At 46.7% G+C, this 15,944-nt stretch overlaps 1 protein-coding gene across 1 annotated transcript in view; it reads left to right on the top strand.

Annotated features, from left to right (window-relative positions):
• The window catches only part of LOC144218640 (uncharacterized), a gene marked incomplete at its 5' end in the record, with an annotated part of 29,715 nt that overhangs the window by 11,065 nt on the left and 2,706 nt on the right, over window positions 1–15,944 (top strand). The window contains 5 exons of the mRNA XM_077748577.1: window positions 3,230–3,337; window positions 4,440–4,448; window positions 8,131–8,256; window positions 13,705–13,821; window positions 15,312–15,500. Of these exons, the coding sequence (XP_077604703.1) occupies window positions 3,230–3,337; window positions 4,440–4,448; window positions 8,131–8,256; window positions 13,705–13,821; window positions 15,312–15,500 (549 nt within the window). The remainder of the gene's footprint in view (window positions 1–3,229; window positions 3,338–4,439; window positions 4,449–8,130; window positions 8,257–13,704; window positions 13,822–15,311; window positions 15,501–15,944) is intronic.

Raw genomic sequence — 15,944 nt, 5'->3', positions numbered from 1 at the left:
CAGAGAGAGAGGGAGTCACAGACTGAAACAGGCTCCAGGCTCTGAGCTGGCAGTCAGCACAGAGCCCGACGCGGGGCTCGAACCCACGAACCGCGAGATCATGACCTAAGCGAAAGTCGGACGCTCAACCGACTAAGCCACTCAGGCGCCCCTGTAGTAGCCACATTTTAAACAGTAAAAAGAAATAAGTGAAATGAACTTTCATTTTTCCTTTAACATAATACATCCAAATGTTGCCTTAGCAGATCATCACTGGTATAACCAGGGCCGTTCGTACGAACCTTGCTCGTCTCCCGGGTGAGACGCCTCTCCTCTCGTGTGTGTTTACACTTCCAGCATGGCCCAGTGTGGATGTATCAATTTCAAGTGTTCAGTAGCCACACTTGGTTAGTGGCTTCTGTGTTGGACAGTTTGGGTTTAGACTGCTGGCCTTGCTCATTTATAGTTGTGAGAGAGTCTCCGTTACCGAATTCCCCCACTATCTAAAGCTAAAATATTTTTTTAATTCATTTTTACCTAACTGCTAATATTTGACAACATTAGTTTTTGGTCACCAGGACTTCAGAGAATGATTCAGTTCATAGAACTTTTTTTGTTGAAAAGGGACCAATAATGGCTATTCATTTTAACTCCCTTAATGTCATAGATAAGTAACTATTGAAGTCTGCCCAATAACTGGTACCCTGCCTGACTTCTGAACCATGCGCGAAATAAAGCAAAAAATTAGGGCAAAAAGATCAAAACGACATGACTACAGCGCAAATGGCATCCCTGTAATGGTGCAGTGCACACTCTGCACAACAGCACACAACAACCCTCTTCAACTTTATTGGCAATAAAATCAATTTTATTTTATTTTTTTACTTTTTAATGTTTTATTTTATTTTTGAGAGAGACAGAGTGTGAGTGGGGGAGGGGCTGAGAGAGAGAGAGAAAGAGAGAGGGAGACACAGAAACTGAAGCAGGCTCTAGGCTCTGAGCTATCAGCACAGGGCCCGACTTGGGGCTTGAACCCACGAACCTTGAGATCTTGACCTGAGCTGAAGTCGGACACTCAACCACCAGGCGCCCTTACAATAAAATCAATTTTAGAGAATGTGGCTTATCTCTGCAGCTATGTGGGCTTCCAATTATTGAACCCCAGAATTGAGCAAACCTGCTAGCAGGCTAAGTCCCCAAAAGGAAGGTTAGCTATACAGCCTTGTTCCTTTCCCAAGTCAGACAGTCCTCCTTCCCAGCTGCTACTCTAGAGAATGAACTTCCACCTGGAAATATGCTTCACGATTGGGGAATAGCATGCAGTGTAAGTACAGTGGCCTACCAAAGGACACACAGAGAGTTAGAAATATTATTGAAATCATTAAGTGTGCTTCTTAACTCCCACCACAGTGGGCATGTGGCCCAAAGAGTGTTTAGCTGTGGAAAGGAGGAGGGGCTTTCTTTATTTTATGTCCTCAGACTTCGGGGGAAATACAGAAAAACCTTGGTTTGCGATCATTATTCGTTCCAGAAACATGCTTATAATCCAAAGTGCTTGTATATCAAAGCGAATTTCCCCATGAGAAGTCATGGAAACTCAGATGATTCATTCCATAACCCAAAATATTCCTATAAAAGTGATCACAACACTGTAAAATAATAAAAGCAATAAAGAAAATACAAAATATAAGGGATAATAAACAAATTGACCTGCACTTACCTTTGAAAACCTTCATGGCTGATGTGAGGGAGACAGAAAGAGGAGGGTTATTGTGTAGGACGACTTTCACTCTCACCAATGGACTCACTGCTGTTGGCTCAATGGAATCTTCTTCTGCATGGGGGCCATTGTATCCACCACACAGGCATTGACTACAGTATAGTATTAATAAACTCATCATACACTGTATTGAATGTAACTGGCAATAATAAGGCAGCAGAGGAAAGGGTCTATATCTGCAGGCAGCCTGACCTAGAATGAAGCAAAGCATTCCTAAGCTCACTCTTGGATGGAAAAGCAAAGGACTGTCCACAGGTGCCTTCAAGTGACAAAAACTACACTAATGCCAGTTGTGGGCACCCTCCAGCATTCTGAAAAATCACTGATTTCTGCCAAACACCATGGCCTGAGACAGAGCATCCGAGCATGGGAGATAATCACCCACAATCCCTCGGTGGGAGGGGGAGGCACGGGGAGAGCACTATCGGCTCAGCTGTGATCATGTGACATTCAGCATCACGTGCTCCTGGTATTACAAGACATCACTCGTTGATCAAGTTAAAATTTATTAGAAATGTTTGCTCATCCTGTGGAACACTCACAGAACAAGCTACTCGCAATCCAAGGTTTTGCTGTATTTGATCCATCCCACATATATCTATTGGGTACCTACGGGGAGGAAAAAGTGAACAAGTTTAAACAGAGTCCTCACTGGTATTCAGCACAGGGTTTCATGGGGGGAGACAGACATTCACACTAAAAGGTCTTCCAGATAAATGGAGGCAGGTGCTCTGAGTAAAGGAAACACAATTCCATAGAATTGGGTTGGGGCTTCAGAGATGGCTTCCCTGAGGAAGTGAGACTTGCTGAGCACTGAGAATCAGGCCTTGGTGGGCACAGAAGAGAAAGAGCACATGTGAGGCACTGAATGGCCAGGGGGGCTGAGGAAGAGAGGTAGGAGCTCGGGGCACATTTTCCCAGATGGCCAAGCGCCATTCCCTGTTCTCCCTTCCAGTCCTCTGTCTCTGGAGAAAGTTCAGGATTACAGAGCTTTTCATTCTGCTTTAGTTCTGTGTTGATCACGAGACCATTTTCCTTAGTCGTTTTTTTTTTTTTTTTAATGTTTTTATTTATTTCTGAGAGTGAGAGAGAAAGGCAGCATGAGCAGGGGAGGGTAGAGAGGGAGACACAGAATCAGAAGCAGGCTCCAGGCTCTGAGCTAGTTGTCAACACAGAGCCTGATGCGGGGCTCGAACCCACAAACTGTGTGATCATGACCTGAGCTGAAGTCGGACGCTTAGCCGACTAAGCCACCCAGACGCCCCTTCCTTAGTCGTTTTGATAGACCATTGTGTTTCCTTCAGGACGAGGCAGCTCTTCTCGGCTTTAAGAAAAAAGTGAGAAACTCGCCTGAATTCTAAGTCCAACTTGACCCTGAATTTCACTGAAAGTGACCCTGGGTTCAGCCCATCAGACTGGCATTGTCTTGATATTGTCTGTTCCAGGTCCCCATTTTTATGTTCCTTGTAGGACCAATTGGATTCCCAGGACCGCAGGGGCCACCTGGACTTCCAGGACTACCTGGGGAGAAGGGTTTGCCTGGCTTTCCAGGCAGCCCAGGGCCCCCTGGGCACCCAGGTAAGCTCCGACTGCGTAATCGTCTCACCCAGCAAGCCTACGTACAGCCTTTTTAAGAAATATTAACTGCGAGGGTCCACTTTCAGAAAGTAATTATCCTGAAATTGCCTGCAATTTCTTCTGAGTTTGGCCATTTCCAATATAAAGATTATGTTTATTTCAGGCCTCACTACAGAGTCTTATGCCTGGTAAACTAATATTTATTATTAGAATGAGTAAGTGTGCAAATTAGGAGTTGATTTTACATGCAGGATTTCTAAGGTAGATAAATCCCTATTCCCTCACACAAGAGGCAAAGACTATTCGATTATTGTATGTGAGGACTGTCTATTCATTTCTGTGCCTGAATTCCCATTGATTTTCCTAGATGTCTCATTTAACTTTTTCTGTAAGCACATTAGTTCCTGTGAAGACGAGAAAGCTATTCAGTTTAAGCTCGGTAGCTAACACGTTTCCATCCTCGGGTCAAAACCAGCCAAGGAAGATTTGGAAGGGCAAACAGACGTGTGTATTTGAGATCGGCAGAAGGAATATCTTTGGAGACCCTAAATCAATATAATGATAATGTGGTGTCCACTCAGAACATTTTGCAACCATCTCAATTAGCACTGTCGTCCAAAGAATAAATAAGCCACTCCTTTCCGGCGGATCATAGAATAATATGATTAAGAACTTATACTTGGATCCATCTCATACTTCCTTTCTGTGCATACCCTGTAAAACTTGGCTAAATAATATAAATAATATGAAATTTTCAGAAGCCTGCCCATGAATGGAATTTTATATATGTTAGATTGGGGTACATTTGCCATCCGAAATCAGCTCAAATTTTATATTGTGCAAGAGAGCTTTATTTTAGGTTTTTCTAGACATGAACATTCCCTTACGAAATTATAGCTGTTCTTGTCAGTAATAGCGACATGGACATGTTATGTAAATGAGATGCTGTCATTTTGCTCATCATTGATGCTATCCTCACATTGTTATGTGTATTCTTGAATAACCTATTTCGCTTTTGTCCGAATTCACAAATTTAACATCTCTTTCTACCATATGAAAATCATCTCATGGTGCTCTGCTTTTCGGCTTTGGATCTCTCCAGGTGCCAGAGGTAAGCATCGCTATAAAATTAGTAGTTTCCTCTAATTCTGGTTTCTACTTATTTCTGTACTTGCCTTCTCCACTCTAATTGTGAGTTAAACTTTGTTACATTTTCATAGATGGGGCGCTATAATTATATGAGGTTTCAGTGCATTCGCTTCCTCATTATGGATACGGTAACCTCGCATTAGAGCATCCTACAGCCGAGCTTCATTATAGGTTGTCAAGGCAGGGAAAACACTCGGCTTACATAATTTCAGTTCAGGCTCAGAGCATGAGTGTTTCTCTGTCAAGTGCTACAGTATGTACCAATGCAAGCTTTTTATGAATTCTACAATATAAATACATAGGACATCCCTAAAATAAGTAGCAGCAACAGTATGAAAAGAGGAAGGAGTCCTTTGCACCCAGTAAGGGGCTGTGACAAGGTTTTCCCATAACATCGAAGTCCACGTTCAAAGAGCAAATTTCTTTGCATGTTACAATGAAAATGCCATCATTGTTTTAAGCTAAGCGTTCACTTACCCCTCCGCAAGGCAGAAGCAACATATTATTTCGTATCTGGGGTTTTCAAAGAGACTAAAAAGAGTTTCTCAAACAGGAAGAGTGCACACATTTGCCCTTTCCTGGCCTTTGTTATTAACCCCAGTGAAAATTGGTCTGGAATGTGGGGTCCTTACATAAGAGACACTCTGGCCCCTCTCATTTCAGCTTCTGGTTTATTAAAAATTAAAGAAAAGCAAAAGCAGAATTTTTTTTAAAAAATCCCGCTATTTTAAATGTTCATATTTAAACATTTCAATTTTGGGGCACCTGGGTGGTTGAGTGGGTTAAGCATCCAACTCTTCATTTCCACTCCAGTTATGATCTCACTGTTTGTGGGTTTGAGCCCCATGTCAGGCTCTTTGCTGACAGTGCAGAGCCTGCTTGGGATCCTCTCTCTTCCTCTCTCTCTCTGCCCCTCCCCACCCCCCGCTGTGTGCTCTCTCTCTCTCTCTCTCTCAATAAACTTAAAGAAATAAAATAAAATTTATAATATCATATTTAATGTTTCCACCTCCATCCTTTTAGTGTCTCTCTGGGCATGTATGTATAAACTCATTTGAAGGTAACGTCAGAATCCTAAATATGAAGCACCAGCCAAACACCTACCCCCTGTTCCCTTACCTGCTTCCTTCGCTCCATCAGAATTCACAAGGTTATTCAGGGAAAACAGAAATTATCCATATGAATCTCCCTCAAGTCACCCAGAGCGGAAAAGGCCATGTTTTACATTAAACTGTATGTACTATAAATACACAACCAACTCAGTCAGTGTACCCTATGTTATCACTATGGCCACATTTTCTACAATTTTCTTGCTGCCTAATCAATGCTATTCTTTTATTATTTTTTAATGTTTATTTACATTTGAGAGACAGCATGAGCAGGGGAGGGACAGAGAAAGAGAGAGACACAGAATCTGAAGCAGGCTCCAGGCTCTGAGCTGTCAGCACAGAGCCCGATGCCAGGCTCGAACTGATGAACTGTGAGATCATGACCTGAGCCAAAGTCTGAGCTACCCAGGTGCCCCTAATCACTGCTATTCTTAAACTTTTTTTTTGCACATTCATGTGAATTTTAAGAAAACCATAACTGATAAGCAGCGTGTTTTAAAATACGTTGTATTTTGGGGTGCCTGAGTGGCTCAATCGGTCAAGTGTCCAACTTCGGCTTAGGTCATGATCTCACAGTTCAGGAGTTTGAGCCCTGCATCGGGCTCTGTGCTGACAGCTCAGAGCCTAGAGCCTGCTTCACATTCTGTGTGTCCCTCTCTCTGTCCCTCCCCTGCTCACGCTCTGTCTCTCTCTCTCAAAAATAAATAAACATTAAAAAAATTGAAAAAATAATAAAATATGTTGTCTTTCTTGGGATTGATCACACTGGTGTGAAGAGTTCTGTAGGCAATATGGTGTTGTGATTAAGAGCTCAGGTTTGGACCCAGGCCATCTTGGATTTTAATCTAGATTCTGCCATGTGTTACCTGCATGACCTTAGATATGTCACTTATTTACCTGAGCCTTGATTTTCTTACCTGTAATATTCTAATAATAGCAGCACACACACATGGGCTTGTTAGGAGACTTTAATCATAAAGAAATTAGCACAGAGCCCAGTGTGTGATAAGCCATTCAATAATGCTGTTATTATTATGTTAGCTGTTATCATCATTGGTTAGTATTATTAGTATTTCTCTTCCCTTGTGGATTATTTGTAGGGTGACTGAATGAAGCTTTAGAAAAAATGTCTTGGGACACCTGGGTGGCTAAGTCAGTTAAGTGTCTGACTGGCTCAAGTCATAATCTCACGGTTCATAAGTTGAAGCCCCACTTTGGATCCTCTGTCCCTCTCTCTCTCTGCCCCTCTCCTGCTCATTCTCTCCCTCTCAGATATAAACCCTAATTTTTTAATGCTTATTTATTTTTGAGAGAAATAGACAGAAAGCAAGTAGGGGAGAAAAAGAGGGGGAGACACAGAACCCAAAACTGACTCAAGGCTCTGAGCTGTCAGCACAGAGCCCTACACGGGGCTCGAAACCCACACGAGCATGACCTTAGCTGAAGTCAGTCGCTTAACCGACTGAGCCACCCAGGTGCCCCTCAAAAATAAACTCATAAAAGAAAAAGAAGAAAAGAAATCTTAAAGATGTGAACATAAGCAAGTAGGAAAAACATTCACACCTTTAGAGCGTGCTTCTCCAAGTGAGATCCCCAGATCAGCACCGTTAGCCTCACCCGGGAACATGTTAGACGTGCAGATGTTGGGGTCTACTCCAGACCCACGTGCTCGGAAACCCCAGGCCCTGGCAAGCTGGTCAGATGAGCCTGATGTGCAGACACCAGAACTCCAGCTCCTTAGTGCTCAGCAGTACTGACGCCCTGGCTGGCAGTGCAGTGATCCGCGGAGTTTGAAAAACGCTGATGCCCAGGTCCCACCCCCAGAAATTCCTACTTAATATGTCTAGGTGGGGTCCCAGCACTGGTACTTTTGGAAAGCTCCCAGGATGGGTTTATTATACAGTCAAGCTTGAGGGCACTGCCCCGGCCACGTGTCCTACAGTTAAATCAGTATTTCTGGGATGGGACCCCACCATCAGCAGATTGGTATAGTTCCCTGGAAAATTCCAGCCAACACGTACTCAAGGCTGAAAGGTGCTGCTGTGATGCCTCTGGCCACCTTGAAATTCTGTCTGAGTCACAGACACTATGGAAGCCCGCGTGGCTCAAATGTACAATGAATGGATTAGAGACACATTCAGTTGAGCACAGGAACCAGTGATAGTCTCCCCTTGCTACGTATGGCCACCACTCCGTAAAAAGTTGCCCAAAGATTGGAAATCCGGTGGAGGTCACCAAACTATTGCTGCCCCAGTCAACTTTCTCTGTTCCATACTTTTTTGGTTCCTCTGAGATCCCCTTCATTCAGTCAGCCAGGCATTAGTTTATGTAACAAAATGCTCTCTGGAAATTCATCACGTGCCCCACGGTGAACAGCAGCCCCACCTTCACGGAGCTTCTGTTGGGTGGTTGAACACTGTTGGGTTCTTCAGTGTAGCGGCTGAAGCCCATCTAACTTGAGAATGCAGAAGGAGCTCATTTGTAAGATTCAAGTCAATCACGAGTCCATCACACAAGCCGTGATTCCCATTTCAGGTGAACCAGGGCCACCAGCAGATGTGGATTCCTGCCCCCGAATCCCTGGGCTTCCTGGGGTACCAGGCCCAAGAGGACCAGAAGGAAGCATGGGGCCCCCTGGAATGAGAGGCCCCCCAGGAGCAGGTACAAGCCTCACGCTCACTGTTCATTATCTGCGTCTTGTGCTGCTGGAATGCAAATCTCACGGTCTTGCTATGTAGTGTTTCACGTGCAGCCTAAACAATTCACGAGTAGGAAGCAACGCAGTCCCCTCGCTCTTATACATTTCTCTATGTTTATCCAAAGGTTTGGTCATGTCCTAACCGAGTGATACATGCCTCCTATTTTTATGCTGAACTCCTACTTGAATCCTCTATGTTTCATACTTTGGCAGCTTTGGGCCACAAGGTTTTGAAGCCTCTTACACAACCTGCTAGATGCTCTATTGATAGTCATTAGTAGTGGTTGACTTGATTTTGCATTACAAACACTTGAACTGGGGCTCAGTGGAGCAGAGACAGCTATGAGAAGCGGGGAAGGAAACATATTGCTTAGAGGAGGGAGAGGGGAAAGGGCAGGGTCACCCTAAATTATGGCCGTGACTGGAATGTTCCTTTAATTGATGTGAGTGTTGCTCAGTCATTCTCACGGTAGTGGGATCCTTATGTAAGTACTGAAACCAAACCATTCCCTTAAAAAGCCTCCTCCAAATGCTTAATTTTCTTTTCACAGATCCCTACCACACTGGTAATTTATAAAGAGATTAGGGNGAGTCCGGGATGGTCATCTAGAGGTCACTGATCTCTTCAGACCAATTGGCAGTGCCCATGATTCTAGATCGCACGTATGCAAGTCACCCTAAGAGGCCATTTTCTTTTCTGTTTTCCTACCTGTTTTCCCAGCCATGGCTTTGGCCAAGGAATTGGAAGTAGAACTTGAATTTTGCACCACTTGGGGTGTGTGTGTGTGTGTGTGTGTGTGTGTGTGTGTTTTGCCAAAGCCAAGCAGCTAAGGGGTCTGAATCATTCTTGAGTCGTGTCCAGAGAACAGCTCTGTAGCCTCCCTTATGTTAGTATGGGGGTCTTTGATGTTTGTATTTGCTGCATTGCATGCGTGAGTATGCACTAAATTACTTGCGTGTCCACTGGAGCGACTTCCATTAACAGCACACGAGCACTAGGAAGTGAACGTAGTTCTTAGGCACTCACTGCATGGATAGTTTGCAGTCTTCAGAACAACTCACCATCCAACCTACGTTTAAAACCAACCGGCTTGTTGTATATATTGTTGTGCAGTATTGAGGGCTGGGACACCTCCCTTCCCCCATCTCACACACAGACACACACACACCTTTAAATAAATTAACTCTCAAGTAGAAGATATGGCCAGTAATGGAGTTCTGCAAATTTAATTCAGGAAACACTTCCAGATCCCCCACACTCTTTAGAAAGTGCAGTACCGGGTGTTGTGGGCAATACAAATGTAGGTAAGATGCGTTTTCTCCCCATCGGTGCCTCACAACCTCATGGCAGAAATAGCCAGCAGAATAAAAGTAACTCTAAATAATGGGAGATTATGTGCTTTGAAGGAGATTCTGGCACAGGCATTAGGACAGTGGGCCAGGGAGAGGTGAACTTGAGCACGGAGGCCTGCAGGGCTGCTGAGACCCAGACAAGAGCTGGCCTTTGAGCAGAGCCTTTGCGGAAGGTTTGGGCTTTGAGGAACCAGAATTGTCCGGCAGGGAGATGACAGCGGCACAGAGGGGGCTGGTTGGCTTAAGAGCCTGGTGACGAAGTCAGCCACATCCTTGCTACTCTAAGTGTGGTCCGAGGGCCAGTAGCAAGTCAGGCCACAGACCTACCAAGTTAGAATCTACATGTTAACAAGAGGCCTGGAATATGTGTAGATCCACTCAAGTTGGAGCTACCCTAACCATGTTGCATGAATGCTGTCCAGAGTCAGCTAAGAGTGACACCATCCCTAGTGACTCAGTCCTAGCTGTAGGTCAAAGTCATCTGGAAGGCCTGGGCCTCCTTCCAGCCCAGTGGAATGCAGAGGGATGCAGGGCCCGTGTGCCAGTGTTTGGGAAAAGCTCACACCATGACTCAAGTGAACAGCCAGGGTTGAGACCCAGTGCTGGACCCCAACACCAGTGGAGACAAGTTGGGTGGCTAGGCTCACCCACTTGGTGGCTTGGGCAAAGACCCAAAGAAGGTTACCGAGAAGAAAAAATCAAATGGGCAAATAGTTATCTTGGACACATAGAAGATGCTCTCTCCATAGATCAGGAGCTTCTGAAAGAAGGCTGACAGTCTACACAGGCCCAGGTGTGATCGCCTGTCATCTCTCGTTCTGGCTGGGGTGGGGTCAGATGGGTTCATCTGGTCGCAGGTGGCCTCAGAAGGGTCTTCTCTGGCTTTTTGGGTCCTCTCCTTTTTTTTTTTTTTTAACATTTTTATTTTATTTCTAGGAGAGAGAGAGAGACAGTGTGAGCAGGGGAGGGTCAGAGAGAGAGGGAGTCACAGACTGAAACAGGCTCCAGGCTCCGAGCTGGCAGTCAGCACAGAGCCCAACGCGGGGCTTGAACCCACGAACCGCGAGATCATGACCTGAGCAAAAGTCAGACGCTTAACCGACCGAGCCACCCAGGCGCCCCTTTCTGGGTCCTCTCATTGATGGCACTGACCCTGCCAGCTGGCAGTGGGGACACCTGAGGCCACCATTGTACTACAAAATGTGACTGTTATGTTAAAAAAAAAAGTGCTCAGCCCTTCCTGCAAAGCACTTCCCGCTCTCCCACAGTATCAGAGCAGGGCTGCTCCATGCTCAGCTTCCCGGGGGGACCTTTCTACTCCCCTGTGTCCCCACTCCCAAGCTAGTGTCCCCTTCTGGGCCCCTCTTCTCTGCCATGGGTCTCCGGCCCCTGTTGTAAAGGACCCCTCTTTGCCTGTATATATTCTTTCACCTCTTCGCTCCCTGCTCACCACCTGGATACATCAGCTACCCTCTCCCATTACTAAAAAGCGACCAGTCTCTTCTGAGGGTCTCATGCACCCTCACCACTGACTTGGGTCATGCGCAGGACATGTTGTTCATCACCTGTCTATTTTCTGAAGGCATTTCTTCCAGCATGGTGTTGGGGGCTCACTGTGCCGCCCCCAGGGCTGGTTGTGAAGGATCAGCTGAGCTCAGGAAGCACCACTTAGAATGACATTGTTGGTTTCTTCTTGTTTTCCCTTCTAAACCTCTTCCATCGCCTAGCTGGTCTGTAACCAGCTGCCACAGCTGAGATCTATACAGAAGCAAACAAAGTTCTGGCTCTTTCCTGCCTAGTAGGAGTGGGTAACAGCCACACTAAATATAACTCAGGTCTGTTAAGAGCCCCCCCACCATGGAAGACCTAATGTTTTTCTGCTCACATGCCTCTTTGATCTATAGCTTTTCCTTCCCGGTGGAGGAGTGGGGGTGGGGAGAGGCTCAAAGGCTGGGGCTTCCTGGGATGAACACAGAGGTGGTTTCCATATGGGTTTGAACTGTTACTGCCTAATGGACACCTCCTCACATCCTGTTAGAGTGTGTTTAATCTTCAAGTCAACACGTGACACTCTCAGAGGAGGCAATCCATCAAACACTGGGGAGCCTTTAGATGTGGCTCTAGTCCTTAAAACAAGTTCCAAGTGGAGAATGGTCCACACGGTGAAAGCTCTGGGCACTCAGCTCAGGTTAACAAAAGCTTCCCTCCCTATCTCTGGAAATTGCTTGACAATTTCTCCAAAGGGAGCGAAGAGCCTGTATCATCACATCTGGAGGGGGGACTCCTTGCCCCAGATCGACAGAGATCTCACTGCAGGTCCATATTTCAGGAAGATGCCTGCTGCCTTTTCATTGATCAGCCCGATGGTTGGCTTGTCAGCACTTGGGCAGCCCTTTCAGTGTATAGCACAGTGGCCACATGTTGAGATCCTCTCCTCAGGTGGGAGAGATGAAGGAAGCTCTGAGCTCACCATCAGAGCCCTGTGTTCCTTCCAAAGTAGCTGATGTTCTCTTTGAAGCGGGTGGAAAGGGATGTGGCAGCCAGCATACAGCAGCCCCACCCAGAGAGAGGGCTCTGCCCCATTACTGGAAAGGAGAGGGCATCTCTCACCCAGATGGGGAGAGGGAGAGGCTTCCTTTCTCCCTTACTGAATGATGACCACGTACCGAATGCAGTCCAGGAACCACGTGACCAGCCAAGAGAATTTGTTTAAAACCCAAGGAAGCAGAAAGTGAAATGATAGCACCCCGAAGGCCAGGAATGCCAGGGGTACCCACAGAAGCTCTGCCAGCATGGAATGTGGGGCGAGGGGCTGGCTGGCTGTGGGGACAGAAGGAGGGCGTTTGTATGGGCCACTCTTAGGCAGGCAATGTTAGAACAGAATTTCAAAAGCACTGAGGTTTGCAGGGGTATGCGTCTCAGATGGTACTAAGAGGGGGCCCCGTGTGAGATGGGAAATTGAGTGGGACATCCACCTATTCACCCGAGTACAGCAGTCCCCTGCTCTCAAACCTCAGGTGGCTTTCCCACTCCCTTGAAGAACAGATCCAAGAGCATAAAAGAGTGAAAGCTGCTTAAGTGAGCCCTCTCTGACTTAATGGTTGGTTTTAAGCTAACATGTGGCAGAGAGAGAGTGAGAAAGGGAGAGAGGGAAAGAAAAGAATAGGTAGAGACCAGAATCCTTGGGAGGGCTAGTGATTCAGGGAGTTCAGACTAATGGCAATAAACTCCTCCACAGGCAAGGGCCATGTCTGCCACCCATGAAAGGAGATTGTAGCTAATGAATTGATCCCTTGGCCAAAAGTAACCAAACACATAAAGAACCCCTCAAGTATTAGTGAAACTGCAGCCATGTCCTCCAGGGGGCGCAGCTGAGCTCCGCAGTTGGTCATGAAGCAGTGGCTGCCCGCTAAGCCTTGGCCCTCAGCCTGCTGCCTGAGTGATTGATGTTCCACCACACATGTTCAGCTCTGTCACCTTCCTGGGCCTCAGTCTCCCCCTTGGGAGCCTGGCATATGAGATCTCACCTGATCATATGGCTGGTGAGGAGACTGGATTGGTTAACCCATGTGAAGGGTGGGGTCTCACACCTTGTAAACCCTCAATTATGACTTTAAATAATTGCTGCTTTTACCTCCTTCCAAATTTAACTCGACTCTCAATTGAATCCTCTTAAATTTTATTCCTCCACTCAGCTTTCTAAAAAAAATCATTATTAAGGATATTTAATTATGAAAGTCATACATGTTCAGTGTAAAAATATAAAATAAAATGGTCCAATATACAAGCATACGAAGAAACATGAAGACCTCACTCTCAGTATCTCCCTGGTCTGGCTTCCAATCCTGGCTCTACTGGCTTATTACTTAAGGAAGTTACTTAGCTTCTGAGAGCCTCAATTACCCCACTGCCAAGTGGAGAGAATTCTTCCCAACTTCATGTGTCTGAGAAGACAGAACGAACTAAGGCAGAACCGTCCACATGGGGAGCCCAGGGCCGGCACCTGGCTGCCACATGTCATACCGTTTTCACCACGGCCATCATGAACTCTTGTGCAGGGTGCAAAGGAGAGCCGGGGCCGGATGGCAGGAGGGGTGAGGACGGCCTCCCAGGGCCTCCTGGGCCTCCTGGAAGCAGAGGAGACGCGGGAGAAGCCGGCTGTCCTGGAGCACCAGGTAACCATTTTCAGCTTCTCTTCTTTTCTTTGACGCCAGAGGCCTGCGAACTGTGTACAAGCCCTGCTTTCCAAACTGCTCTTATTAAAAGCATTTGCCTTAGATGTGGACTCACCAGGTGTGTGTTGGGGGGGAGGGGCAGAAACAATGAGAGCTGAACAAGGATGCGTCCCCCAGTGAGGATCTAACGGATCCTCAACCATCATACAGATGAGTCAAGGTCCGATACCCCGTTTGGTATCTTCCCAAACCACTGTACATCGTCCTAAAACACCCAGCTCTTGCGGCTGTTTGCTTTGCTAGGGCAAGCCTGGCATTGTGTGTCATCACCACCGAGAGGCCATGCTGCGGACGGGGTGTTCTCCCCGTCTACGACTGGCTGAGTCATTGGCCTCTGTTTTCTGAGTTCACTTCATCTTATTGTACAAGTGTCAAAACGTTTATGTGGTATAGGAGGCTCTTAAGGGACAAATGGGGGCGTGGGCATTGGGTGACGGGAGAGAGAAGACGTTACAGAATAGCCATTGAAATATAATGCGCCAGGCAATATGTTGGGCAGTGGGGGCCCCAAAACTCCCAGGTAGGTCTCATTTTTGGAGAGGACCTGCCAGGTTGGTAATGAGAAGGTGTGAAGGGGGCCACGGACGTCTGTCACAAAATGGAGCCTGCAACCAACTTCAGCCAATTGCTGTAGGCAGAGGAGAGGGCTCAGTGCTGCCCACGCTGTGCTTTCCAAGTCCAAGGCCTCCGCCCATGCAGTCTCGAGAGTTCAAGTGCAACATGTGAGGAGGCCTGATTCAGTCCACAAGTCCTCTGGTTTACAGTGTGAATGAGGAGAGCCTGCCAGTCTTCCAGAAATGAGTTTTTAAAAAAATAAACGACTCTTGATTTCACCTTTGCTCTTGGCAATTAGAAGTTGCCATTGGCCTCCTTCAGTGGGTCGGCCCCTCAGGGATGCCAAAGGAGACAGACCCTGCTTCCCATCTGCCANCACATAAGAAGGTCCAAGTTGTACATGTGTGTCTCAACCCCTCGCCTCCCCTCCAGATGCCAGAGCCGTGAGAGGGTCTGGGAGGCGTCAGGAAGGTCAACTTTGAGAAGTACCCTTTCTGATGAGCAGGCTCCCAGTTCAGTCTGAGAAGGTCACCCATGTCTGGGAGGTCACATGGAAGGGGACGCCACCCCATCTTTCTCTTCTCAGCATTTCACATTTCACAGTTGGTTGTTTCTCTTATTCAAGTAGAATGTAAGCCCTGGGAATGCAGGGATTTGTTTGCTGTTTGTATGCTAACTCAGTCCGACCACCAGGAGGTGCTTGGGATGGATACCCACTGAACGGGTTGAGTGTATATGTTACAGTTGTGTGAGGGGGACGCCCCTGGGCGTAGCAGGCTCCTCTCTGCTCCCTGAGTGCTCAGAACGGAGGTGCTCAGAAGTGCTTGTTGAAACAAACCCCCTAAACTGCCTTCATTTTTTCTTTATTCCTCCAGGCCCTCCTGGGCCCATTGGGGAGCCCGGGCCCAAAGGTTTTGGGCCTGGATACCTCAGTGGCTTCCTCCTGGTTCTCCACAGTCAGACAGATGGAGAGCCCTCCTGCCCGGCCGGCATGCCCATGCTCTGGACGGGCTACAGTCTGTTATACCTGGAAGGACAGGAGAAGGCTCACAGTCAAGACCTCGGTATGCGCGTAGCACGTGGTCACCCACGCCCGTCACTTAGGAGTACCGCTTTGGGGTTAATTTTACAGATTCATCCATATCTCGAGCGATCGCTCATCTCCCGTGGAATTTTCCCTTTTTAAACTACCTGCTAAGTATCAATGACTCTTATTAAGTGTGTGTGATTCCTATAGGGGGCGCCAAAGAGGCTCACCCTGGCTACGGTTACTGTCATCTGGCTACTTAGGTTTTTAAAAGAATTCTTGCTAAGAATATTTTAATACAAGAGTAAATTAAATTTAACTTTAAATTTAAGCTAAATTTACATTTAATTTAAAATGTAGTTTTTACTTCCAAAGGTAAGTTATTTAATCGGGACACGGTCCGTTGCTGTGTTTGCCCGTGCAACTGTGAATCACAGCGGCCGGATGCTTAGATAAGGTGGCACCAGCCCGTACCAACTCC

The sequence above is a fragment of the Crocuta crocuta genome, unplaced genomic scaffold, assembly GCF_008692635.1.
Source record: "Crocuta crocuta isolate KB4526 unplaced genomic scaffold, BGI_CrCroc_1.0 scaffold229, whole genome shotgun sequence".
NCBI classification, from domain to species: Eukaryota; Metazoa; Chordata; class Mammalia; order Carnivora; family Hyaenidae; genus Crocuta; species Crocuta crocuta.
This window is presented reverse-complemented; position numbering and strand designations above follow the sequence as displayed.